The sequence below is a fragment of the Nycticebus coucang genome, chromosome 2 (assembly GCF_027406575.1).
Source record: "Nycticebus coucang isolate mNycCou1 chromosome 2, mNycCou1.pri, whole genome shotgun sequence".
NCBI lineage: Eukaryota > Metazoa > Chordata > Mammalia > Primates > Lorisidae > Nycticebus > Nycticebus coucang.
Window position 1 is genome coordinate 154,217,278 of NC_069781.1, and position 27,447 is coordinate 154,244,724.

Sequence of the window (27,447 nt, forward strand, 5' to 3'; positions counted from 1 at the left end):
TGAAAGTCAAGGGCCCCAGCGCCAGATGTTTCCCAGCAGGGGGTCCTTGGACAGTGCTCCCGGATCGCGGGTGGGGGAAGTGGGATAGAGGGGTCGCACCCTGACAGTGGACGCAGTGGCCTGGGGTAGCCCAGGCGGGAGAAAGAGGCGGAGAACAGAAAAATGAGGAGAAAAGAGCAGGGGGAGAAAGGGGTGGAGCCGATGGGGGCGGGCCCGACTGCGCCCCCTCCCCCAGCCCGGCGCCGCCAGCGCCCTCCCATCCAGCCGGCCACATCTGGCGCTGCCCTCCCTTGTTTCCGCTGCATCCAGACTTCCTCAGGCGGTGGCTGGAGGCTGCGCATCTGGGACTTTAAACATACAAAGGGCCCGCCAGGACCTGCAAGAGCAGGCAGTGGCCGCGCGGGCTGGGGCTGGGGGGTCGGACCATGAGCCGCTGAGCCCGGCCCAGGCCGAGGCGACCGAGCCCGGGGACCCTAAGAACGCAGCGCGGCGCGGCCGAGCAGGCGCCAATCAGGCAGCAACGCGGCCACCAGCACAGAGCCAGCGACCCCCGGGCGACGCGCGGGGCCCGGGAGCGCAACCATGGAGGCGCGGGTGGCCCGGGGCGTGCTCGCGGGCGCCCTGCGGGCTCTCTGCATCCTGAGCTGCCTGCTGGGCCGTGCCGCAGCCGCACCGTCGCCCATTATCAAGTTCCCTGGCGATGTCGCCCCCAAAACAGACAAAGAGTTGGCAGTGGTGAGTTCCTACGCTGGCGTCGTGAGCCAAGTTCAGACAAACTTTGGAGGAAGCACAAGACGGGGGCTTCCCCGGTCCCCCGCAGTGGGCACATGGCGCGGGGGAGGAGCTTCGACCACAGCCTGGGGGGGTCTTTGGCTAGCTGTCGGAGGGATCTCTTGCGAAGGGTGGGGGAGCTTTGGTAAGTGAAGACTTTTGATATAACAATTTGGCAACCTTCGGGACACAGTGGAGGGGCAAGAAAGAAGACGGCGAGGGACAGAAGGGTATTTTGGAAAACTGCTGGAAAGGGCCCGTTTTGTAAATAACGGGGACATTGTCTAGTGTCTGGGGTATTTGGCAAGGGGGGGGGCTGGCTTTGTAAACAACTTTTGGACACATCTGTGGATTTGGAAACAGGCCCTTTGGCAAGCATCTTAGTAGGACGCTGGCAAACAGCTAAAGGGGTCTTTTTTATTTTTGCGAATGGAAATTTTGGAAAGGGGATGCTTTGGTACGCGATTTGGATAAAATTTTGCACACTTGAGGATGGCAGGGGGCTTTGGCTTAAGTGGGGCTTGCCAAACTTCTGGGACCTTTGGCACCAGTCTGGAGAGAGGCCTTAAATATTTAATGCAGCTCAAAGGGACCACTGGCAAGTAATTGGGGCAGGAGGGAAGCTGAGAGTGCATCTTTTCCGCTTAGTTTAATGGACTTCTTGGCCAGGAAGTCAAGGGTTGGGCCTCGGAAAGTTTCCTCGAACGTCCCCAGGAGATCGGAGGACAGGAGGGGACTGACCACGCGGGCTGGAGGAGGGAGGGAAGGTGCTGGAGGGCCCCTGGCGCGTGGGACGGGGGCGGACTCCAACCCGGCTCTGTCGGAGAGCAGCCAGCAAGCTCTCCTTTCTGGCCTGGCTCCCGAGCAGAGCTTCAGGCTCAGATGTTGTTTTGTGAGCCAGCGTGCTCCCTGGCTGGAGGGGCACCCTGGCCATAGCGTTGCATAAGGGGGTCTGAGGAGGGAGCAACTGAAAGATTTTACCTCCCATCCTGTGAGCACCTTGGGCTGAGGACCCCTTTGGATGCCCTCTCCAGCCCTTAGGACATCTGATACCTCCACCACATTGGCCTCCATCCAGCTTCCTCCCTAACCTGTCCAGGGCAGGATGCCCATGCCCTCTGGTCACTCTCCAGGATGTGACATTGACGCTCTCCCAACCCCCACCCTTGCCCAGCATAGATAGGTAGGTTGGGAGACCTCCTTACATTTGTAGAGGGCTGCTTTTTTCAAGGGTCTGGAACTGACTGTCATAATGAGGTGGCTATTGGTTGAGGGGTGAGAGTGGAACTTTGGGGTAATCCATTCCCATATCTACTCCGGGCAGTAGAAGTCCTGGCTCCCCAGAGGTAACATGGCAGGGGCTTGATGGCTCTGGACTTGGACTATATTGCTTCAAATTAAGGTGCACATGCATTACCTCATTGCCCTAGTAATCTGAAGCGAAGGACTTAACTTCTCAGTTTCTTACCTGCAAACTGGGGTATCTATCTCCAGGTGAAAGGAGAGGTGGTCTTAGAGGCTTGCCTGGCAGGAGGCAAGCCCTCAGTAAGCTTTAGCCATCAAGGGTATCATGTTACTGCTGCTGCTATACCCTGTAGCCCCCTTTCCCCACTGCCCTTAGCAGGGTTAGAGCCACCTTCATAAGCTTTCCTGCCTCCTTTCATGCGCCAGTATTTGTCACATATTCAATTTGTATTTATTTGTGAATTATCCACCTCCCTGCCTTGAGATTTGCACCCTGGAGACAGAACTGTATCTTGTTTTTTCCCTTTTTCTTTTTAGAATATAAAAGTATATTATGGGGGCAAGACATGATTGCAAGAGGGACTTTGTCTAACCATTGCAATCAGTGTGACCTGGCTTATTGTACCCTCAATGAATCCCCAACAATAAAAAAAAAAATTAAAGAAAAAAGAATATAAAAGGATAAGTTTATTTTCTATTAGAGAAAGGGAAGAGAGTGGGAGGGAAGCGATGAGAAAGAGAGAGAGCAGGGAGTGAGAGAAGGGAAGGTGGGGGAGGAGAAAAGGAGTGAGAAAATGGCGTGGCATCCCAGAGAAAGGAAGAATACCCACCCTGGCTATCTCGTTTCCCACTTTATCCCCAGCAGTGCACAGAGCTTGGCACGTAGTAGGTGTCAGAAAGTTTTCATTGAATAAATAAATGAGCCCATTGGTCCCTGAACATCTGTAGGTTCCTGGTCAGTTTTGGCCTCCATTTGGGCAGAGCCAGTTGTATGGTTTTGAAGGACAAAACCATTTTCTTTCTGGAAATGGCAGATCCAGGATTTGAGCCCAGGTCTATCTGCTGTCAGCACCCACACACATAGGCCTTGAGTCTCTTTATAAGAAAAAGAGAGGGAAATGATCCGTAAGTCGCCAGCTGCTTAGGTGGGTAGTGAGATGTCAGGAGTGAAGGAAGGGCTAGAGTGTCCTGGCCCTTAGCATGGGCTCTGGAGCCAGAGTGCTCCGTCTCAAATCCAGATCTGCCCTTTGTGAGCTATGAGATCTTAGGCAAGTTTCCTAACCTATATGTGCTTTAGTTTCTGCTTCTGAATGAAGGGGATAATATATCTGCATTATAAAGTTAGCATTAAATGAGTTAACAGATACTGACGTTAGTGCCTGGGCGTATAGTCAGCAGCCAGCACCCACGTGGTAGGCATGCTCTCTGTAGCTATTGTTCCACTCAATCAGTGGGTGACAGCGCTAGTTTAGGAACCCAGGACTCTCTACCCAGGGCTCTTGGAACCCTGGAATAAACCCTGTCTTTACTATGGGGCTGGAATGGGTCCCTGCAGCCCAGTCTGGTAGATACTATGCCATCCTAATGTGCTGCTTGCCTCAGGATGTTCATTTCTTCCAGCAATACCTCAACACCTTCTACGGCTGCCCCAAGGAGAGCTGCAACCTGTTTGTGCTGAAGGACACACTGAAGAAGATGCAGAAGTTCTTTGGGCTGCCACAGACAGGTGACCTTGACCAAAGCACCATCGAGACCATGCGGAAGCCGCGCTGTGGAAACCCAGATGTGGCCAACTACAATTTCTTCCCCCGCAAGCCCAAGTGGGACAAGAACCAGATCACATACAGGTGCCGAGGCTGGGCCGGGGAGGTCATGCCACTGGGCTGAGGGCCATGGATGCTCCCTGGGTCTTGCCTCTGCCCACTCAGGGGACCCACAAGGTATGGTCTGTGAGCACTTGGCATTTCAGGGAGTTTGGAGACAAAATTCTTAGGAAATGGAATCAGACAGACCTGGGCTTGAGTCTCACACTTACTAGGCATTGGTCTACTTTCCAGGGCTGTGAGTGTTGGCTTTCCATTCTACTAAATGGGGCTACAAAGATGCATCCTCACTGGGTAGGCTGGGGAACTAAGCTAGATTGCACTTACATAAAGAGCTTTGAGGGTGTTGGACAAGTTGCAAGAGCATAATAAATGTTAGTCATCATCATTTTATTAGGTGGGGTCATTAGGGCAGGCGGAGGGAATTTGATGATTGGGCGCTAATTGGGTTTTTATATTATAGAGTTGTTATAATTCATTGGTCATTGGGCTGAGAGCTCTATTCTGTATGTCTGGTGTTGGATTCCAAGGGTGGGATTTTTGTGCTGTGTCTCAGACACACTATTTGTGTCTCTACTCCACCCACCAGCCAGAAGTGAGAGATGGGAGTCCCGAGACTGGGCTTGAAAATGTTGACTGATCATGACCTCCAGGGGACTTCATGCCATTCTAGAGGGGCTGTTGTTGGCAGAGATCCCTGTTCAGCCTGCACACATGTACATACAAGCACACATGTGCACCCCTCACATACTTATGCATATCTCTACCATCTGTAGGATCATTGGGTATACACCTGATCTGGACCCCGAGACTGTGGATGATGCCTTTGCTCGTGCCTTCCAAGTCTGGAGTGGCGTGACCCCATTGCGGTTTTCTCGTATCCATGACGGAGAGGCTGACATCATGATCAACTTTGGCCGCTGGGGTAGGCAGAAGAAGGGCCAGCAGGGGGTCAGTGTAGAGACAGGGGGCGATGTAGGCATGCTTAGATCGCAGCAGAGCAGATGGTGTAGATAAGGAAGGTGGGAGAGGCGAGCAATGGCAAAGGCCAGCCACCAGAAAGGAACACCTGATTTTCGTGATAAATATGATAACGCTGTGTTAGCTAGTGGAGCCACTTTCTGTATTGCTGTATGGACATATGCAGTGACACAAATTGGAATAGAATGGAACCTGTCCCCTGTTGGCAGAGTCACCCCAAAAGAATGGAGAGATCAGTAATCATCCTAGCTGGGGTAATACTGAATTGTTTCAGAACCAACTCCTGGTTAGTTCTGAGATAGGGAGCAGGTGCTGAAGGGCCACATTGATGTGGGGGCAGGTGATGTGTTATGGTCTAACCTGGAGGCAGTGTCAGGCTTCATTGAGTGGTCTGCTGGACTGTCCAATGGGGTGGCCACTAGGCACATATGGTTATTTAAATTAGTTTAAAGTAAAAGGAAATTAAAACAGGTTTTTGGTTATACTGGCCACATTTCAAATGCTCAGTAGCCACATAGGGCTGGTGGCTATTGGATTGGACAACACAGGGAAAGTTGATTCCTATCACCACAGAAAGTCCTATGGACATTGCTAGTAGACCCTGAGGAATTATAGCAGGAAAGGGGGTCAGGTTCAATGGAGCAGTGTAGACATGAGAGTGTCATAGGACCGAGGGTCAAGGCGGCTGTGCAAGCTAGTGGTGTGAACACTGGCAGTAGCACAGACCTGAAGGAAGGTCTCGTAGGCACCAAGTAGTATAAGGGTGAGCATAAAGGGCCCAAGTGTGGGAAACAGTGTAGACATTGGGTGGTGCTATGGATGTCGGTGGCAAAGTAGGCCTGAGGGTTAATCTTGTAGACATTGATGACAGTGTGACCTAAAGATAGGGACATGGCCAAGAGGTCAGTGTTGATAGGAAGTAGATGATACACTAGGGACAGTGAGTGTAAGACACTGTTGTGGCTGTGTCGATATGTGGTAGGTAGAGTGGTGGTTTTGACAGTGAAGGGTGGTAATATAGGTCCTGGGTGCCAAGCAGACTTGAGGAAGCAGTGTAGACCACAGGATGGTGACTCTACTGAGTCCCTTTATTTCCCATCCTGGATAACCCCATTGGGATGGGGAAGGGGACAGAGGGTGGAAGGTCTAAAGGGCTCCACACATGGATTGAGGTATTGGATGGATTACAAGGTCCAGCTGGGGCAACTAGAAGCTGAGGCCTGGTGTGTGTTTCAGAGCACGGGGACGGATACCCCTTTGATGGTAAGGATGGGCTCCTGGCTCATGCCTTCGCCCCGGGCACTGGTGTTGGTGGAGACTCCCACTTTGACGATGACGAGCTATGGACCCTGGGAGAAGGGCAAGGTAAGAAGGGACGCTCTCCAGCCCTCTGTATCCCTCCTTGTCCCCCAGTGACAGGGGCTGTGGCTTCCCTGACAGCCCGGGAAAACTCCTTCTGCTCCATCCGTTGGACTAGGGAGATGGGAGGGGAAGGGAAGTCATGCACCTTGGTGAGTCAGAATTCTGGTCTCCAAAGAAAGGCCTGGAGGGTTGAACGTCCACTCTCTGTGCCACCCCAGTGGTCCGTGTGAAGTACGGGAATGCTGATGGGGAGTACTGCAAGTTTCCTTTCCTGTTTAATGGCAAGGAGTACAACAGCTGTACTGACATAGGCCGCAGCGATGGCTTCCTCTGGTGCTCCACCTCCTACAACTTCGAGAAGGACGGCAAGTATGGCTTCTGTCCCCATGAAGGTGAGCATCGCCCCACCCTCCACATTCCCAGGACTGGCACTTCCGGTCAACGGGTGTCCTCTCCACAGTCCTTCATTCAGGGCCCACCCTCCTGATTTAAGCCATCCCCATGTCTCTCCCACTGTACCATTATTTTCCTAACCCTTTGATGAAGTCAATTCAATTTTTTAAAAGTCTCACCACTGGCAGTGTTTGTGACATCACAGGTTTGATGCACTAATTATTTTTCTCATCATTTCCTAATTAGAATGAACTTAGAACTATTGAATTTCCCAGTAGTTTTCTCCAGAACGCATCTCTATACTCCAACCAAGATCAAGGGTTCGAAGGTATAAGGAGAGACTTGGGGATGGACAGAAAGGTCAGATAGGGAAGCAGGACACAGACCAAGGTTGGACCCCAGCCTGGCTACCAACTCGGGAATTTCAGTCATGGCGCCTGCTCTGTCCTGATGTGAACTCTGTTGATGAATGTGCCCATGTATGTCTGTGCATGTGTGTGAGTCTGGTGCCATCTGCCTCTCTTGGGCTGTGTCTTTCTCTTCCTCTACTCTGTCTAGCTTGTGTTTCTGGGTCTTGACAAAGGCATTAGGCTTGACTTAACATTTGCGTGTGTGTGCTTGTCATTGCTTGAAATGTAAAATTTTCAGAAATTTTGAAACCACGTGGGGAAAAATGTTTTAAAAGGGGGTAAAGAGTAAGGGTATTGATGTACTCAATCCTTTTGAAAATACCATTTCATAATCATAAATCACAAACAGACAGTGTTGTAACTTCATACTCAATCAAGTCCTTATACTTGATAGTTCTAGAGATTGGAAGCCCACAACATTTGGGAAAAAATAGGAGAAAAAAATCTGATTTCTAAATCCTACCTTCTTCCCCATCCCATGAAGACTCTTTCTTCTGCATGAAGATTCTGTGCCTTTGGGGCTGTAATTTTACATGTTTGTGAATCTTTCTGACCCCATTGCAACTGAACACCAACCATTGAGACAGAAGGAAAGAAACAAAGAACTAGTTAATTGTCTTCCTGTTTACGTTTTCCTTTCCAAAGCTGAACTTGATATTGAGCAAGAGTTCAAGCCATTCACTATTAGTAAGTCAGAAAATTTTCAGTAAAGACATTTTCTGTGTCTTACTTTTCCCAGTTGGGATTCAGGTGACGTTAACCCTTCCACATGTCAACCCTCTGATTGGAACAGAATGCCTTGATGATAGAAGTGAAAACAGCTGTGTTTCTTAAGTTTGGGAAGGGCTTTTCCCTGCATTGCACATTAGCTATTTACTTGGTGTCTAGCCAGGTATAAGCACAAACAACACGCACGTGTTTAGGTCGGGGCAGAGGTTCTTGTTACTCAGCCCCTGCTGACTGCTGAGTCAGTGTCTGATGCTTGCCATCCTCGTGGGGGATTTGGGAAGACAGGGGCTTCCTGGGTGGTAGAAACGCAGCTGATGGGAGGCCAGAGGCATCACTCAAAGTTAGCATTCTGCCTTTCCCCAGTCTGAGGCCATCAAGCTCTCTGGGCTCAGTTTTGCCTTTTTCCTAGGTCTCATTATTTCTGGCGTTGCAGGAAAAGGTGTCTTGACTGCGGGAGGGGAGAGGGGAGCAGTGAGGATGTGGGGCCCCAAGTCCTTCAGTGGGAGGTGAAGGACTGGGCTCCATTCTGGCCACAGCAGAGTTAACGGGGGCTGTGAGGTCACCTCTGGCGCCGTTGTACACAGATGGTCCTTGTTACGCATTTGTGGTTTGGCTAGTTGGCAATTCCAGAGACACACCATTCTGTAGCTTTGGGGTGGATGAGGGCCTGGGGGAGCAGAGGGAGGACCCAAGATGGGCAGACCGGGCTCTGAATTCCACTCTCCCCAGATCTTTAGTCTTGGAGAGGTTAGAGTGGGAGCCTGGAGTAAGTCAGAAAATTTTCAGTAAAGACATTTTTTGTATCTTACTTTTCCCAGTCGGGATGTTCCCAAAGACACCTCCTTCCTTCCTTCCTTTTCTCTCCTCCTGTCCCTCCTGCAGGAACTGCAACAAGGCCATCAGGGGGACGGGGCCTGTACATATGTGCACCCATGTGAGTGTGTGTGTGTGTGTGTGTGTGTGTGTGTCTGAGAGTGACAGAGAGAGTGGGAGAGGGACTGAGACAGTGTGTTTTGGAGTTTTCAGTTAGAGCTCTCAACCACTTCTGTGACCATGAACAGTTCCAGAACAGCTTTCTGCAAGCCTCAGTCCCCTTATCTACCAAGTGGACAAAGACTCGCAGTTCTGCCCACCATGGACAATATATTTAGCAAGCCCCTCGGGGTGGGCGTGGACCAGGCAGAGTGCTGGGGCAGGGTTCTGGGGGCTCCCGCTGTGTGCCAGGTGTTAACCATTTCCTTGCTGGGGATCTAGAAAGTCCCAGGGGAGGGAATGGGCTGCCCAGCGAGGCAGGCATCTCTTTAACAACCTGAAAGCGATAGTTTTTAGTATTTTACCAACACAGCAATCAAGCTGGTGCAAACTGGCTGGCGTGCAGCTGGCCAGAGGGCAGCCGGCCTGCCCTGTTTCTGCACAGCATCTCTCATGCCCATTCTCCCCTCTCTCCCCACCCCAGCCTTGTTCACCATGGGTGGCAACGCCGATGGACAGCCCTGCAAGTTCCCATTCCGCTTCCAGGGCAAATCCTACGACAGCTGCACGACCGAGGGCCGCACAGATGGCTACCGCTGGTGTGGCACCACGGAGGACTATGACCGCGACAAGAAGTATGGCTTCTGCCCTGAAACCGGTAGGTGTCACTGCCTCTTCCTGCCCTCTGGGCCCAGCACCTGACGTCTGACAGAAAACCCACAGAGTCCTCTAGCCCTCCTTTCCCCAGGACAGGGGTGGTGGTCAGAGTACTTGCCACCGGGACAGCCTGGGCGCTGAAATCAGAGCAGACATCAGGCATCAATGGCGGGTTCAGCAGAATTGGTGATGCCTAAATGTCAGGCCTGCCTGGGATCCTCTGACTGACCTATACCCCTTTTCTCCCGGCTTCCTGACTGGTGTTTCTCTCACCTCTTCTCTGACCTTGCAGCCTCTCTTTCTCGCCCTTCTAGTCTGTATCACTACCCCCCCCCCACTTTTTTTTGAGACAGAATCTCACTCTCTTGTCCCATTTTATTTATTTATTTATTTAGACACAGAATCTCACTCTGCTGCTACTTTAGAGTGCTGTAGCATCATAGCTCACAGCAGTCTCAAACTCCTGGGCTCCAGCATTCCTCCTGCCTCAGCCTCCCAAGTAGCTGGGACTATAGGCTCTTGCCAGGAAGCCTGGCTAGACTTTTTTCTATTTTTAGTACAGATGGAGTATCACTCTTGCTCAAGTTGGTCTTGAACTCCTGAGCTCAAGCAATCTATCAACCTTGACCTCCCAGAGTGCTAGGATTACAGGCATGAGCTTACCACTCCCAGCCTGTGTCTCCACCATTTAGTCTCTGTTTTTCATTAAGAGCTCCCTCCTTCCCTCCTTCCTCCTTCTCTCATCCCTCCCTCCTTTCTTCATGCCTTTCTTCAATATGCACATGCTTGGTGCAACAGACACAGACACTGGTGTCCTCAGGACCGGCCTGTTGGGACTCCCAGTCTAGGGAAGTGTGCCGGTGCCCCCAGCTCTGCCCAGCCCCCCTTGCCTCTGGCCCTGCAGCCCCATGCATGGGAGGCTAATTATAGCTCTGAATCTGGCTGCCTGGGTTTGAGTCTCAGCTCTGATATTTCCTAGCAGTAATATCTCAGGCAAGTTTCTTAATCAAGAGCTAGCTCCAGTTTCCCAATCCATGAAATGGGGGCAGTGTTGGCTCCCTACTGCTTGGGGTTGTTAGGGGGCTGGTCTGAGATTTGCATGAAGCATGTGATACAGTGGCTGGGACTGATGTAAGTGTGATTTGTTAATGTCGGTGTCATGTTGTGGTTTCCTGGGGGTGGCCTCAGACTCTCCGCTGGCCCTTGACCGGTGTCCCTAACTCCACAGCCATGTCCACTGTTGGCGGGAACTCCGAAGGCTCCCCCTGTGTCTTCCCCTTCACCTTCCTGGGTAACAAGTATGAGAGCTGCACCAGTGCCGGCCGCAGCGATGGCAAGATGTGGTGTGCGACCACAGCCAGCTACGATGATGACCGCAAGTGGGGCTTCTGCCCTGACCAAGGTACGAGGCCCTGGCCATAGGGCAGAGACACCGAGCATCACTCCCACCCCTACACCCAGGCTGAAACCTTCCTAAGACCCCACCCACCTCAAGCATAGACACTGCCCCTCAGACACCCACCTACCCTGGTGAGAACACTGCACCTCCTCCCAGTCTGGCCTACCTGGGTGGAGATGATGCCTATCCAGGCGGAGATACAGCCTCCAAAACTAGACCCTGTTCACACCAGCAGCCACCTCTTGGGTGGACATTGACACGCCTGAGGACATGGTACCTGCCCTTCTTTTCTTCCTCAGCCACCCTCTGGGTAGGGCTGTTACTACTAAAAACTGAATTCTACACCCACAGCCAGGTTGCTCTGCCCTGGAGAGATGATTCTCTTGGGAGACATTCCCACCCCAACAAAGAGAGGCCTTTAGGGAGTTGGGGGCAGTAGATGAGAGGGAAAAAGAAGTAGTTCTTGCTCTACCTTGACAGTCCACACAGCCTGGGAGAACCCCCAGAGCCCTGCCTGCCCCTTTACCAAGTACAGGGTAGGCCTCATCAGGGCTTAGGTGCTGAGGACACAGCCGTTGGGACAGGTCTGTGTCCTCTAAGACTCATGGGCTAGGGAAGGAGAGTGCCCTTACTGGGTTTAGTATGAAGAGCAGGGTACTTAGGGTACTGTGCCCATTTTAGTTGTGAGGGTTCAGGGTCCAGAGTCATTGGGCTCAAAGCTCCCTGATGGCCCATGGTGGCCAGCGGAGCAGGCTGCTCCAGAGCCTGCCAGAAATAGGCCAGCCTCTGCTTAGATTACTCTTATTCTTTTTACTTACAATGAGATGATGCTTGGCAAAGCCAGCTGATGGAAGCTGGGCAAGGGAGATTCTCTTTCCCTTGCTGAACTCTGAGCTAGGGTATATCCTGATTTTAGCTGCTCTCTCCAGCATTCTGCCTATAGGTGGGGTCTCCATCTGCCTGAGTGGCTCATCTGGGGTGAATATCAGTTGCCTAGGGCTGCTATGACAAAATGTCTACAATCAGTGTATCAGTGGAGCCATGTTCCCCTCTGCAGATCGCATCACTCCTGTCCCTGCCCCTGTCATGACGTGGCCTTTCCCCCTCTGTGTCTGTGCCTGTGTGTCCTTTCTTTTCTTATAAGGACACAGCCAAACTGAATTCGGAGCCCACTCTACTCCAGTATGACTGTATTTAAATAAATCTGCAAAGACCCTATTTCCAAATAAAGTCACATCCACGGGTTCCCAGGGTTAGGCCTTGAAAAAATCTTTTGTGGGGGAAGCACATTTAACCCACAACAGGGCGTGATGTGGAGTTTGCTCACTGTCTGTGGCTGAGCCTGGGACCCACTCCAAGAAGGAATGGTTTCTGCCGCTTTCCCTGGGGCAAAAATGGCGGTGCCACAGGGCCAGCCTCTCCTGACCCTCTTCCCTCTCTCTGCAGAGACCCCAAGGAATAGGTTTTGACCTGGGCTCTGTTGATAAACACAAAAAACCAGGAAGCATGATTTTCTTACAAACAGACATTTACATAGAAGATTTGCAGATGGTCACCTGTCCTCCTCTAAAGCATACCTGCAGTCAACACTGGAAAGGGACAAGAGGACTTTGGATGACCCTACTTGAAGTGATAGGCATAGTGTTTTAATCCTAGAATATCTACAGAAAGAAAACTCAATGCTTGCCACTTCCAGGGCTGTCAGCCCCACTGTGGGGATGTCCTCAAAAGTCTCCATCCCTGGGCCAGGTCCTGACTCCCTTGTCATTTCTCTCCCCTGCCTCGTGGCCCTCAGGGTACAGCCTGTTCCTCGTGGCAGCCCATGAGTTTGGCCACGCCATGGGGCTGGAGCACTCCCAGGACCCTGGGGCCTTGATGGCACCCATCTACACCTACACCAAGAACTTCCGTCTATCCCAAGATGACATCAAGGGCATTCAGGAACTCTACGGTAACTCTTAGTTTGGAGCCTCTGGGTGTGGTCTGGGGAGGCCATGCACCCTGGGATGGAGACCCAGTGGGTGGGGACTGCCAGAGACAAGGATGGGAGCCAGGAGTGTGTACCCAATTCTGGGGAGTTGGAGCAAGGCTCCACAGGAACATTGGAATAACCCTTTCCTTCCAGACAACACTAGCATCCATGTCACTCCTGGTTCTCCATTTCTAAGGCTCTTCATTTTCTAGATGAATAAACCAAGGCAGAGAAAGGTAATCTTTCTGGCCCAAGGTCACAGCGGTTTCAGCAACCGAGTGGAATTGAGGGTCTAGGAGAGTTAGCTAAGTATAGGGCAGAATTTTCCATTGTGTGGAATGACCATAATGATGCAGGAATAGAAGTTTCTACTGCTCATAATGTGTTTTTATTTTGTTACATAATAGAAACATAACAACTAGTGCCAAAAGCCTGTGATTTATTTATCATTTAGTGCTTACAGTGAGGCTGGAGTTTAAAGTCAGTCCAGTATTTGTTTTTTAAATTGAATATTTAACGGTTCTGGTGGTACCTGGACCAGGCCAAAGTAGAGTGAGCTGTGCTTGAGTGATAAAGCTTTGGGAACACTGGACTCGAGAGAGAACCCGAGATCTGGAGTGATAGGTGCCTGATTCAAGTGTGGCCTCCGCTGCTCACCAGCTGTAGGACATTGAACAAGCCTTTACTCATCTGGACTCAGTTTCCACCTTTCTCTGAAAGGTGGCTGGTAACATGAGGAGTGAAGGAATTAACCCTTGAGAAAGGGCTGAATCCCCAGTGCTGGACACAAGTAGCTTCCTGGCTACCTTGGTTGTAAGAATCTGAACTTTGGGTTTGAATTCTCAGCCCTTCTGGCATCAGTTTTCTCATCTATAAAATGGTATAATAATGCTACCTGTCACCCCCAGGATATGGAGGACTAATTTTGATGGTGTCAGTGAAAAGTATATATAAAGTACAAAGGGCCATGGATTCTGGTTTCCCCTAGTCCAGGTAGCTTGTCTTTATCTTAATGGGCTTACACTAAGGCCAGAATGCTACTCCATGGGACCCTTAGCAGGTGGGGTGGGCAGCTCTCTGGGCTCAGCCTGGGGAGGAAAACCCCTCGAGGTGGGGAGAGTCTGAGGTCGGTGTCTTCCCCCAGGGGCCTCCCCTGACACTGACATTGACACTGGTACTGGCCCCACGCCTACACTGGGACCTGTCACCCCTGAGATCTGCAAACAGGACATTGTCTTTGACGGCATCGCTCAGATCCGTGGTGAGATCTTCTTCTTCAAGGATCGGTGAGTGCCACAGCTCATCCCTTTCTTGCTCACCACCCCCGTCCTCTGCCCTTACCTTGTTATTCTCATGTCCCCACCCCTTGCTGAGGACTCTGTTGGCGACTTCACAATACTTGTATTAGACAGTGTTTGCTCCACACCACGCAACCTCCAGATCTCAGTGGTTTAAAACTCAGGCACTTTCCCTGGCGCCTTCAAAATCTGTGGGCCTACTAAGTGTGTTGGGTCCTGGCTGAACTTGGCATTCAGGTATGCTCTGCATGTCATCCTTTTCCCTGGGATTAGTGGCTACTCTTGGCAGATGACAGGGTGCAAGAGGCTAAATCAAATCACAAGCATATTTAAAGCTCCCACTCACATGTTCAACCCGACACCTACCCTCGGTAGGGGGTACTGCAGAGTCATAGGCCAGCACATGTGTGTTTAATTCTAAAATGCACCGTGACTCCATGCTAACAGTACAGTCTGTACAGACTTCAACCTTTCTGGGAGAGCACAGGTTATACCAGTTGTGATGTAATGGCATGAACTTGGGAAAGAGGAAAATAAGGGATGTTTTGGAGTTACCGGAAGACCATTATCTGCTTATTTTAACCACATGTATCTATTTCGAGTTATTTTTCCTTGATGGATATTCCACTTTCTTCCCCATGTTGTTTTTCCTTAGTCTCCCCTTTCATTTGTCTGCGGCATTTAGATAAATCTATCAAGGTGGTGGCTGATTTTATGTCACCTTGTGTGCCTGGATCACACTCGCTTTTGTCATCGCTGTGATTGTTGTTAGTGCCGCCGTATCATTTTAATGCTAGATCTTCTATAAAACTAATTCTTTTCATACCAGTTTTGCTTAGGAAGTTGGATTACAACCCATAGAACACACATGAATAATAGAATTTCAGTCTTATGGTTAGGAAATACATAGTTTGTATACAGTGAAGACATGGTTATTACACAACAGAAAGCATGAACTTTAAGCATGTTTGTGGAAGGTAGGAAGGTTTACCCCACTCCATCCTCTCCTGATCTCTGGTTGATATCTTACAAAAATTCTTACTATTAAAGCTTTACCTCTTTGGCTTACAGTGATAATTTATGTACCTTTCAATTCTTGTGCCATCATAGGACCATGATCTATTTATCTCAGCAGATCAGTTCTGTTAAAATAATATTGATTAATGAACAAAAAAATAATTAATTAATTTAATTTAATAAGGATGAAAGGAAGAAATGGGAACCATAATTCTGTTTACAACAGTCCTTCTGTGGCCTCAAATGGGCAAATTGCTCTGTGTGTGATTGTGAGTGACCACTGGGTAGAGAGAAGCAATATCCTGCATGCTATAGATAAAGGCTCAGTTGACCAAGGGATGAGATTCACCCTAATTTCAGAGACCCCTGGAGAATGGCAGGCAGTATCTAGGACCTCATTAAAAGACTCATCTATCTGTCTGTCTGTCCATGTCCATCTGTCCACCCATCACCGCCTCCATCCTTCAGTCATCCATCCAGACACACACAACTACACTCATCTTTTCATCATTCATCTGTCCACTCACCAGATGACCCCATCATTCATTACCCATTGTCCATCCATCCATCATCTATTACTTATCCATCTACCATCCATCCATTCTTTCATTCATTTTTAGAATATAGTCATTGAGAAAACAGATTTTGGAGTCAGATTGTGTCGGTTAGAATTCTGGACCTGCTACTTAATGTTAATGTGATCCTGGGCGAGTTAATTAAGTATCTTCCTTGTACCTTGGTTTCTTCTATAAAATGGGGGCTATTTTCCCACCAACTTCATAGGGCTGTTGTCAGGATCAGGTGAACATGGTGAACTTGCTGAGGGTAATGCTTGACTAAGAGTAAATGTATTCAGTCATATTAGCTGTTATTATTGACAAATAATTACTTGAAATCTACTCTGCTAAGTGCTTTGCTAGGTTTAAATAGGTGGGAGAGGGAGGCAGAGGGGCTACTTACCATCTAGATCGGTGTCCTCAAAGAGAGGTACCCGGGCTTTCTACACCGGAACCACCTAGAGTGTGGATATTAAAATTGTGGATTTTTGCTCCCAGCCCCAGGCCCTCTGATGGGGATTTCTGGAGGTGCGCCTTGGGAATCTGCATTTTAGCAAACTCACCCAATGATTCTGATGCACATTAAAGTTTGTACATCACCAGTCTGGGTTGGGAAACAGGCATAGGGAGTGACAGCGATACCTGGCAGAATGAAAGAGCCATCGGCAAAATGGTTTTGTGGGTACATCCCAATCTAGGATTGTTGCACAGATGAGGCAGCATTTGAGCAGAGGGTTTAAAGGAGAAACAAGATTCCAGTGGATGGTAATGGGACGACAGGTGGGGAGGGTGTTTGAGGCTGGGAACTGCCAAGCAAACCATAGAGATGTGACGGTTCCTAGCTTAGACCAGGAGGAACAGAGAGCCTGGCAAGGGTAGATGTTTCAGAAACTTTCAGGAAGGGCTTTCTCTGTTTTGGATACCGGATCAGGCACTGGGGTTCAGGTTCCCTGCCCCTCACAAGGCCTGGTGGCCAGCAGGGAGACGCCAGAAATGTGGTGAGAAACAAGACTCAGAATGCAATGAAAAATCCAGTTCCATCAGGCCTCAAAGGTCAAGCCAAGATGTGGAAAAGCAGGTATCAGTGCTGCCTGCAGTCCCCAACACAGGGATCAGCAGTGTCCTTTGCGTGGAGCACTTCCTACCCAGGAAGCCCTGACCATGTGCAGATCTGAGGGTGCAGCGGCCCAGGCTGGAGCCCTCTCTGGCCTGCCACATCACAAGTTCTTCCAAAAGGAAGTTGATGAGTGTTCAATGGGCTCATTAAAATAATCAACAAATATTGAAGCATTCTGATCCTGTGCAAAAGTTGATGCTAGCACTGGGGGACTAAGAAAGATAAAATTGCAGGGTGATTTAGCTCAGAGTTTGGAGTCAGATATGGATTTGAATCTTAGTAATAGCTAGTTTACTTAGTCATTTATTAAATGACTAAAGCTTAACCTTTCTGAGCTTCATTTGCCAAAGAAAGATTATGAAACCCTCCTGGATGAGGTTTGGCTGCAAATAATGGAGACACCGTGCTGCCGACACCAAACTCAACCCAGTTCAACAGTGGGGAGAAATTATCGTCATATGATATAAATTCCAGGAGTAGGACTGCCTGCAGGGACAGAGAGAGGGTCAGTGACTTAATGTCTTTGTCCACTGCCAACCTCTGGACTGATTTCCTCATGAGGCTGGGTTCCCTCATGGTCACAAAGTGGCTGCCAGGGGCAATTTGGGACTACAGCACCTGCCCACGCCCGGAAGGAGAGAGTGACAGACAGACAGACACACACACACACCTCCAGATGTGAAATACAAGTCTATTTGTTTAACTTTGTCAACTTATGGCAACTTCTGACTCTTATTGTTGACAAAGAATGCTAAGCTCTGACTGGCTTAGGCCAGTCATTCTCAAACTTCAGCATGCATTAGAATCATCTAGAAGACTTGTTAAAATACAGATTCTAGCACCAAGCCCAGAGTCTGATCTATAGCTCTTAGGAAGGACCCAGTAATTTGCATTACCAACAAGTCTCACATGATGCTGAGGCTGCTCGTCTGGGGACCATATTTTGAGAACCAGTGGCTTATACTAATCGGTATCTACTCCAAAAATGGGGATTACAGACACAGGGTAGGCGGAGGTGAAGGATGGGTCATAAATGTGGAGTTTTGCGAGGAAGGATGATGCAGAAGTAGGTAATAGTTGCTAAGTAGATCACCAGGAGTACATGTCATCTTAGACTATTGTGAGAATTAAATTATAAGATGCATAAAGTGCTTAGTACTCAGTAGGTCCTCATCTTGCCAAAGTGCATGAATCCATTCCATGTCAATGCCATTAAATGCTCTGGAGTGCCGTCAGCTTCTGCCTCAATTGGCATGTGATTAAGTAGGAGAGATAAGACAAATACACACACGCTACTGTTCCAAGCACTCCATGTTGATGACTTTGGGAGGCTTAAAGGAGGGAGGACATGGTGTGGACAGAGGTAGACAGGGAAGGCTCCCTGGAGGAGGCAGTGGGGGTGGGTGGAAAGGGGCAGAACGCATCTTGCAGAAGGGAACTCTGTCCGTCCTCCGGTCCTTCTCCAACCTTCCTTTGATCTTACCTCCCCTTCCCATCATGGAGTCATCCCTGGGATGATTCTGGGTGGGCTTGGGAGACGCATGTGGTTGGAGCTGCAGAGTGACTGAAGGTGTGGTTTCCTGTGTCCCCTGCCCGCCCCCAGGTTCATTTGGCGGACAGTGACACCACGTGACAAGCCCATGGGGCCCCTGCTGGTGGCCACATTCTGGCCCGAACTCCCGGAAAAGATCGATGCTGTATATGAGGCCCCACAGGAGGAGAAGGCTGTGTTCTTTGCAGGTGTGTGGGAAACATCCTGCCCCTGTCCTCAGCTCCCTGGGCGCTGGAACAGGGCTCTGGCCGGGCCAGGCTCACTCCCCTCCCAAAGCACAGTTCCTGTGCACCCATGGGTGCTCTCTTTTATGCATATGTCCCTTCAAGTTCATCCCAAAGAATGGGATTCCTTTGAGAGATGGGTTTAGACACCCAACATCAAGTAGCGTAAACCTGTAGAATGAACATTTTATTTTCTTTTAATTCTTCTTCAATCCTCCTGATTCCCTTTTTTAGAAGGAAAAAAAATCTCAGTTTAGTGCTGGCATCTCTCTAATACCACGCTAAAGCCTTAGGCAGGTTTTGTTTAGAATTTTTAATAAATGAATTTGTTTTTATTTTTAATGTTAAGCATGGAGTTATTTTAACAGAGGTTAGTTAGTTATAATAGGGTGGCATTTCAAACCAAGACACAAATGGATTACATGATAGATAGATGGTATTTTAGACAACCAAGACATTTTGAACAATAAATTTAGCTTTTAAGGATTTGAAAATGAATTCACCAAAAGCAAAATATTAAGTAAATCATAATAGAAGGACTCTCTAGAAGTGGTAAAAATTGTAAAAGGAGGGTTATTATGGCTGAAGTTTGGGAAGCCTGGCTCATTCAATACTGATTTGAGCATCTACCAAGAGCTGGGGTTTGCCACGCCCTGGGAGTACAGCCTCTGCCCTCACGTTGCTTGTAGACTATTCCAGGAAGGGTAGGCTGCTAGAAGGGAGAGCAGACAGGGCTGTGATCAGAGGGTCCAGGGGTCCCTGCCCTGGCCTGAGGGATCACAGGAAAGGCTTCCTAGAGGAGACACAGACTCTGCCAAGACTGTGGGGACTAAATGCCCCACCAGCCCAGATGCCATCTGCTCCATCCCGTAGTAATCGTAGGGCACATCTGTGCAAACAGGAAAAGATGCCTCTTTCTGGCAGGCATGGCCCTTGTGTGACTTGGTGAGCAGAGTGTTGGCTGATCTATTGTTCACTGGCCTCCTTGGCTGGCCACCTTCTACAGTCAATTTCTAAAACCCTATGTGTTAGCTCTGGTTCTAATTCTTCAGGAACCCAGAAGTAAGCAGAAAGCTGGGCCCTATTGAGAATGGTCCCAGGGGCGCACTGGCAGCCAAGTGACAGGAGGAACAGGCTGGCCTGGGGGACTTTAATATCAGCCACCAACATGCCCTTTGCTTCCACTCTAGGGAATGAATACTGGGTCTACTCTGCCAGCACCCTGGAGCGAGGGTACCCCAAACCTCTGACCAGCCTGGGATTGCCCCCTGAGGTCCAGCACGTGGATGCTGCTTTTAACTGGAGCAAGAACAAGAAGACATACATCTTTGCTGGAGACAAATTCTGGAGGTAACAGGGGGCGAGGGCGAGGGAGCAGCACATCCAGCCGCTGGAGTAGGGAAGACATACAGAGGCATTGTGCTTCCTGGGTCAAGTTCAGAGGTTGCTGGGCCATGGATGTCCACTCTTGGGTTTCGAACCTATCAGGGCTGCAGCTTCCGAGAAATCACCATTGCTGGTAAAATTTGGGTCAGTATCCCCTTTCCCTTTTTGGAAGTCTTTTGATTGGGCCTTTGTCTGGTCTGGATCCTCACATTTGGTGATAATTAGAATACAGAATAGCTGCTACTACTGACATCTTGTGCCAGACACCATCCCAAGGGCTCTGGGGGGTGGGTATTATTATTCTTCTCATTTTACACATGAAGAAACCTGAGTTCAGAAAGGTTGAGTAACCGACTTAAGGTCACACAGCCAGGTAGTGACAGGTTGCAATTTGAACCATTCTGGCTGCCAGAGAACATGCTCGTCTTCACTGTACTAGACTATACTATACCCCGGGTAGAGGGGTTGCCAAGAGATGGGAGTGGCAGAAACAGAGAAAGGAGGGAGCAAAATATGAAAGACACTGACAGGTCCTTCAGGGTACACCAGCCGTCCACAGGAACCATCTTTTGAATTAGGCTCTGGGAAGCAGCAGACACCTGCGGGAACAACCAGGGGCTGTCAGCGCAGATGGACAGGGGAGAAGCAGGGAAGCAGCCAGTTCTCTATGCTGGGTCATCTGCAGGGAAGGGTCCAGTTCTGAGAGGCCATGGTCAGGGCTAAGGGACCGAGGAGTCCAATATCCAGTAATGGTCAGTGAGAAGCAGTTTAAACCTCCAGAGATTGAATATAATTTTTCACACTGTCCACATAAGGAAACTGAAGTTCAAAGACATTAAGTAACTTGTCCAAATTATTTGTATGGAAACAAGTTGGCACAGAACCAGGATTATAGTTCCTTCTGCTGTCTTCTGACCCAGTCCCCCTCCATCCCCTGTGTCATTTGGTCAATGGGGTGGCCACAGAGGTTTCAGGGTGCCTTTCATCCCCTCTTCCCCAGTGTCCCCACACTCCTTCTGTGGGTGCCACTGCACTGGGGCTCTCTACCCAGGAGCTACTCAGAGGGCACCCCCTGGGCCCTTTGCCATTCTTAAGCAGTTGTGTTTCCTCCCTAAGGCCTCTCCATTCTCCCCCCCGCCCTGCCCCCAGCACCCTGCCCCCACCGCCCTGCCCCCAGCCACCCTGTGTCAGAAGCTGTTTCTATCCCAAGCCTGCCCATGTCAGGGTGGAATTCCAGACATATTGCTAAGACACTTAGCAACCTAAGCTGATTGATATCTCAGCCTCAACAAGAAAAACAGTCAGGCAGGAAACCACGAAGCAGGCTTTCTACCCACAGCTCCGAACACTCCCAGACAGGCGGCGAATGGTAGCTCAGCATTGCAGGAGCGTCCAAATCTGTGAATCTTAGCATTGTGGCTGGTGAGCAACACAGATCACAGACACATGAACCTTAGAAGCGTAAAGCCCTAGTGTCTGCGGATCCTGGTGTTGGAAGGACTTTACAATCACTTTCCCATGCACTCTGTAAACACACAAGAACAGATGTGTCCATATATGAACGTCGTGCACACACACTGACGTGCAGGCCGTGGCAGCGCCTTGCTGGGTTTTCAGGCAGACTTACCTGCCTCCTAGTCCGTTTCGACAACAAGCTCACCTCCAAAAGCCAGGGCCAGGATGGACAGCCCGCTCTGCCCAGGAACCTTCCTGAGACTTCTCTAAAGGGGCCAGAGCTGGAGGACCCATCAGAGGCTCTGCACTGGGCTTCCAAAGGAGACAGATCTGTCTCCCAGGAAAGGTGTTTAATGAGCTTGTGACCCTGGCCCAGGGGTGGAGTCTGTCGAGGCCTCAGAGGCCCCTTCTCGGAAGCTGGAGAAGGACAGAGAGACGGTTTGGGACAGAGGATGAGCCCTACCCCCTGCGTGCCAGGGAGTGCTTGGTCTCTGCTTTTAGAAGCTTCCACTAATCCCACAAATATCTGTTCACCATCTCCTATGTGCCTGGCACTTAGCTAGGTCCTGGGGAGACAGTGGTGAAGAAATAATCCCTCTACGCCCTCATGGAGCTTATAGTAGAGCAAGGAAAAGAAATGTAAACACGTCTGACTCAAATAATGGTGGCTTCTGGTACAGGGGACTGTGGCACATCCAGGCCTGAGGCTGTGCTCATCACCTGTATGTCTTGCTTTTGGTATATCCTATTATTAGCCCCTTCCTTCAGGTATGGAAACTGAGGCTGAAGGGGCTCAAGGATACAGATACGGACAAAATGTGGGTGTTTTGAACACCTGCTGTTCACTGCAGCTCCACAACCATAGATTAGATGGAGACCTTTCAAAATAGTGAGCCTTGTATTCTCCTGAATGAAAAGAACTTGGAAGCAAATTAGCTCACTCTCTAAGCCTCGGTTTCCTCATCTGTACAACTGAGTTGATTCCTGTCCTCCCCACCTTCAGTGGGTAGAAAGAGAAATAAACGAGGCCAAGGTCAAGCTTGGGACACATCTCTGAGCTATCACAACCTTAGGGAATCTAGTTTGAGGGGTGAGGGGAGGTGACAAGGATGGGAGTGTTGGGGTTTTGAGTTTGGGACCTTGCTGTTGATGACCCCAGTCATGAAGGGACATGGTAGGTTTTATAAGAAGTAGTCTCATGATGCGGCTGAGATTAAGGAAGGCTTTGCTGGCAGTTTGGGGGGTGATGGGCTGGGGTGGGGAGGGCCTCTACAGAGGTGGAGGTGGTCAGGCTGGCTGTGGGGAAGAAGAGGGTCTCCTGAAAGGCACTGCAGAGGGGGGTGCGGCAGCAAAAAGCTTGGCTTTCACCTGGACAGCACTCAAACACAGATCTCTCTAGAAAATTAGTTCCACAGGGTAAGACTTGATCTTGTTTACTGAGATATCCACAGGCACACAGTGGGTGCCCGTTAAATATTTATAGAATAATGAAGTGGAGAAAAGTAATCAAAACGTTATAGCATTTGAAAGGTTCTCCAAAAAATTAAGGAAAGACAGGGAGAAGAATATGCCAATGAATGCCCTGTGTGTTTACCTTAATTAAAGGCAGGGCCCAGGATAATGCCGTACCCTGCGAGCGGTGGCCGGAACTCAGCTGGCAGGTCATCCACCCTGTGACTAACAGGCCTTGGGCTCACATGCACCACCTTGCTCATTACCCTACTGCTCCAGGTTTGACAGATACGGGTTGGTATCTCTACCTGACACAAAACAAAGCAGGAAATTGTCAGAGCCACACAGTGAAAGAAGGACGGGGCAGGTACCCATTCCAGGCGGCTTCCTGGGGTGCTTCCCAGATGGGAGTGGGGTCTGTTTGTAAAGGAACTAACATTAAGTACCTGCTCAGTATTTATCAGACGTGGGAATAGATCTTTTGCATGGGCCATTTTATTTAATATATATTCAGTTAAATAAACTATAACCCAGTTTTACAGCTGGTAAACTGAGGCTCAGAGAGAGATTTGCAGCCCTGGTACCAGATGAGCTGGGTTGGATTCCATAAGGAAGCTGGGAGCCCATTTTAAGCCTCTGGTCTGTAAAATGGGCTTTTCAGTAATAACTGTGTCTTAGGATTATTGCAAGGATTAAATGAGAAAGTGCGTGGAAAGTGGTTAACACGCTGCTTGGCATGTAGTCAGCGCTTTATAAATGTTAGCAGTAATCACAAGATTGTTGTTATGGGACTGTCGGGAGTAATGTCATTAGTGAGTAGTGGGGTTGAGCCTCAGAGCCGAGTTCTGACTCCATGGCCTCCCACTGCCTCCAGCTGCCTCCCTGCAGAGCTGGTTTCTCAGGCCCACCCAGGAGCCGTCAGCTGGGCCCTCCTGCCCTGCTGGTTCACCCTGTCCACTTCTTTACAGATACAATGAGGTAAAGAAGAAAATGGATCCTGGCTTCCCCAAGCTCATCGCAGATGCCTGGAACGCCATCCCAGACAACCTGGATGCTGTTGTGGACCTGCAGGGCAGTGGTGAGCCTTCTAGGCCTCTCTCCACTTTCTAGGACTCCCGCCCCTAGCTAGGGCTCAGCTCCCTAAAGCACACACTCCCTCATTATGCCAGGCAGGCATGTGGTGCCGGGAAAACAAACCAGCCCCTTCAGCCTGGTGCTGGGAAGGCATCCAGACCCCTGACCTCTGCTGCCTGGGCCTGGCTCCAGGAAGGAAGGCCTAGAAAGGCTCCTCACAGCTGCAGGGGCTAGAGCCAGGGCAGGTCAAGGGGGAGGTTTGGAGGAGGTGGAGGAGGAACATGGGCTCCTTGCCCTGGATTCATTCTGGGGTTTGATCCAGCCCTTTGGGGTTCTGCAGGAGGCCTCGCTTGGGATCGCCTCCTGTTAGCAGAGGGATGGCGCCATTTGAGACAAGGCAAACTTTGTCATGCTCTGTTGCTCATGTGGCCGAGATCCCCTACGCAACCCGCTTTGCCCTGATCCCTCACTGAATAAAACACAAACCATATCAGCAAGGTATAGAATTTGGAGTTGGGAAACCATATTCTTGAGGTCTCTTCTAGGAACTCTCTAGGGCTCTAGAAATAAGTCCAATTTGGCTTTTTAGAAGAGATTTTAATTAAATTCCACAGAGTTTTTTGTTTTTGTTTTTTTTTTTTTTTTTTGATTGCCTACTATATACTAAGCACAGAGCTTTGTGACCTCTAGTGGCTATATGGCCAGAAAATGTGCTGTACAATCAGGTGCTAGATTAAGGATTATCTTCAAATCTTCAAGAGTAAACATCTTTTAAGCACCTATGTGCTAGGATATTTTAAAAAGCAAATGAGATCTTGTATGTCTGGAGTCACAAATTCCAAAATCTCCAGGGACCAGGCAGGCACCATACATGAATAAAGCAGGCAGTGACAGACTATAGGGAAGGGAGGGGTTTGTGGTGAACCAGCGAGCACATGGCTCATTTACAGGAACAGATGCTTCTCAGTTTCTGATGATTATTGGCTTGCAGGAAAAAGGTCCCAGTGTTGTTAGATAGACTAATTATTTTCCTTATTTTAATTTATTTTATTAATTTTTTTTGAGACAGAGTTTGACTTTGTCACCCTCGGGAGAGTGCGTGGCATCTTAACTCACAGCAAACTGGGCTTTTCAGTAATAACTGTGTCTTTAGGATTATTGTAAGAATTGAAGGAGAAAATTTCCAGAAGAGGACATTTTAAAAGTCTAAACCTCTGTTTCCTGCAGAGCACAGGTGATATCTGTTGGAAAGCTCTGAGGTTCCAAAGTAAACAGCAAAGCAACAAGCAATCCTCTTGCCTCAGCCTCCAGAGTAGCTGGGACTACAGGCGCCCACCACAATACCCAGCTATTTTTAGAGTCAGGGTCTTTCCCTTGCTTAGGCTGGTCTCAAACTCCTGAGCTCAAGCAACCCATAGGCCTTGGCCTCCCAGAGTACTGGGATTACAGGTGTGAGCCACCGTGCCTGGATAGTCTAGTTATTTGTAAAAGGAGCCAGAAATAATGTATTTTCGTGTGACTTTTCCAGATGTTAACATCTTAGCAACTTAGTCTGATTTAAAGACAAAACAAAACAACTTGGGTGAGTCAAATAAAACCCATCTGTGGGTTTGATAGGACTGGAAGCCTCTTGTTTTGCCACTTCGGGTACATGGAAAGTGCTTAGCTTGGTGCTTGTGCTAAGTGGGGTTGTTATTATTATTAATAGCATATATTATCTGATTAAATCCTTACCACAAACCTACAGAGTTGGTATCTTTACCCTCATCTTAGAGATGAGCTAGCAGAAACTAAGAGAGTTTATTTCTGCAGTTATCTCCCTTCCTCCAATCCCAGAGAGGTCTCTTCTGATTTAAAAGCTTCTCCCCAGGCCGGGCAGGGTGGCTCATGCCTGTCATCCCAACACTCCGAGAGGCGGAGGTGAGCGGATTGCTTGAGCTCACAGGTTCCAGACCAGCCTGAGCAAGAGCAAGACCCCATCTCTAAAAATAGCCAGGCGTTGTGGCGGGCGCCTGTAGTCTCAACTACTTGGGAGGCTGAGGCAAGAGAATTGCTTGAGCCCAAGAGTATGAGGTTGCTGTGAGCTATGACGCCAAGGCATTCTACCAGGGATGACAAAGTGAGACTGTCTCAAAAAATAAATAACTAATACTTCTTCCCTGTACCAGGCAGAACTTCAAAGCTCCCAGAACCTCCTGTGTGCCAAAAGTCAGACTTCTTTCTCTGTCCTAGGTCACAGCTACTTCTTCAAGGGTGCATATTACCTGAAGCTGGAGAACCAAAGTCTGAAGAGTGTGAAGTTTGGAAGCATCAAATCGGACTGGTTGGGCTGCTGAGCAGGCCCCAGCCCTCCCAGGCCTTTCCTCTGCAGTGCCTTCTGCACCCTGGGCCCTGAGCACCAGAGAGGGGCCTGTGGGGAGGGAAGGACCTGGCAGCCCAGCCCTCAGCTCTGTAGTTAACCAGCATTCTCACTCCCATCTGGTAATTTAAGATTCCAGGGAGTGTCTCGGCCCTGTGCCCAAGAATAGGTGCTGATTTGTACCTTTCCCAGGTGCCCTTCCCCCTCCAAACCCACCAACCCTCAGAGCCACTCCTAAAGAGATATTTTGATATTTTCAATGCAGCCCTACTTTGGGCTGCCCTGGTGCTGCCACATTTTAGGCTCTTCTCTACAACCTTCTGTGGCTCACAGCACCCTTGGAGCCAATAGAGACAGACTCTCAAGAGGGCACTGGTGGCCCAACAGCTTGGCATAGGGCAGTGGGATAGGGGCATGGCCAGGTGGCCATCCTGGATACTTTTCACTGCTGGCTGCCTTAGAATCTTCCCTACATTAGCAATTGCTTGGTATGCACTTTGTCCTTTTCTTTTGGTCTTTTTCATTTTCCACTTTGAAATTCCATTTCCTGACGGAAGGACTCAGGTCGTCTGAAGTCACTGCACAACACATCTCAGTCCACATAGTGGCGGTTCCCTTGTTCACTCAATTTAGTATGTCCTTTGCCAGCTGCTTCCTCCACTGGATGGAGGACAGCCAAGCCAGGGCTCCTGGCTCGGCCCTCCCTGCCTCTCCCTTCAACAGTTCCCCATGGGAAATGTCAACAAGTATGAATAAAGACACCAATTGAGTGGCAGTGTTTGCCATCTGTTTTAGCACAGACAGGTGCCGCGGCTCCCTCCAGAAGAAGAAATTTTAAAAGTCTGAACCTCTGTTTCCTGCAGATCACAGGGGATATCTGTTGGAAAGCTCAGAGGTTCCAAAGTAAACAGCAAGAGAACCTCAGGGTGGGTGAGCTCCTGTCTCATCTGCTCCTCTGTCCTGTAGAAAGAGCCCTGAAGTAGCAGCAACTCTTAGTTGTGGGGTCTGTCCACCATTAACTTTCTCTCTGAGTTTGTTCCTTCGTTAGCAATCAGCAATTCTAATGCTACCACTAATAATAACGAGAAACAACAATAATATCCCCCTCCATTAAAATGCTTGTGCCAGGCTCTTTACTCACATCAATTTAACCTTAACAACTACTGAAAGAGAAAGGCTATTACTAGTTGAGTCTTACTGATGAATAAACTGAGGAGTAGAGAGAAGTGATCCGCCCTGGGT

General features: G+C 49.4%; 1 protein-coding gene across 1 annotated transcript; it reads left to right on the top strand.

Annotated features, from left to right (window-relative positions):
- Positions 1–270: 270 nt before the first annotated feature.
- MMP2 (matrix metallopeptidase 2) lies at positions 271–26,980 on the top strand. The gene is made up of 13 exons (XM_053601978.1): positions 271–735; positions 3,637–3,863; positions 4,616–4,764; positions 6,057–6,185; positions 6,401–6,574; positions 9,171–9,344; positions 10,572–10,745; positions 12,538–12,693; positions 13,859–14,000; positions 18,307–18,443; positions 19,670–19,829; positions 23,741–23,850; positions 26,079–26,980. Exons 1-13 carry the CDS (start codon positions 583–585, stop codon positions 26,180–26,182), a joined length of 1,989 nt encoding a protein of 662 aa, XP_053457953.1. The 5' UTR covers positions 271–582; the 3' UTR covers positions 26,183–26,980.
- Positions 26,981–27,447: the final 467 nt, after the last annotated feature.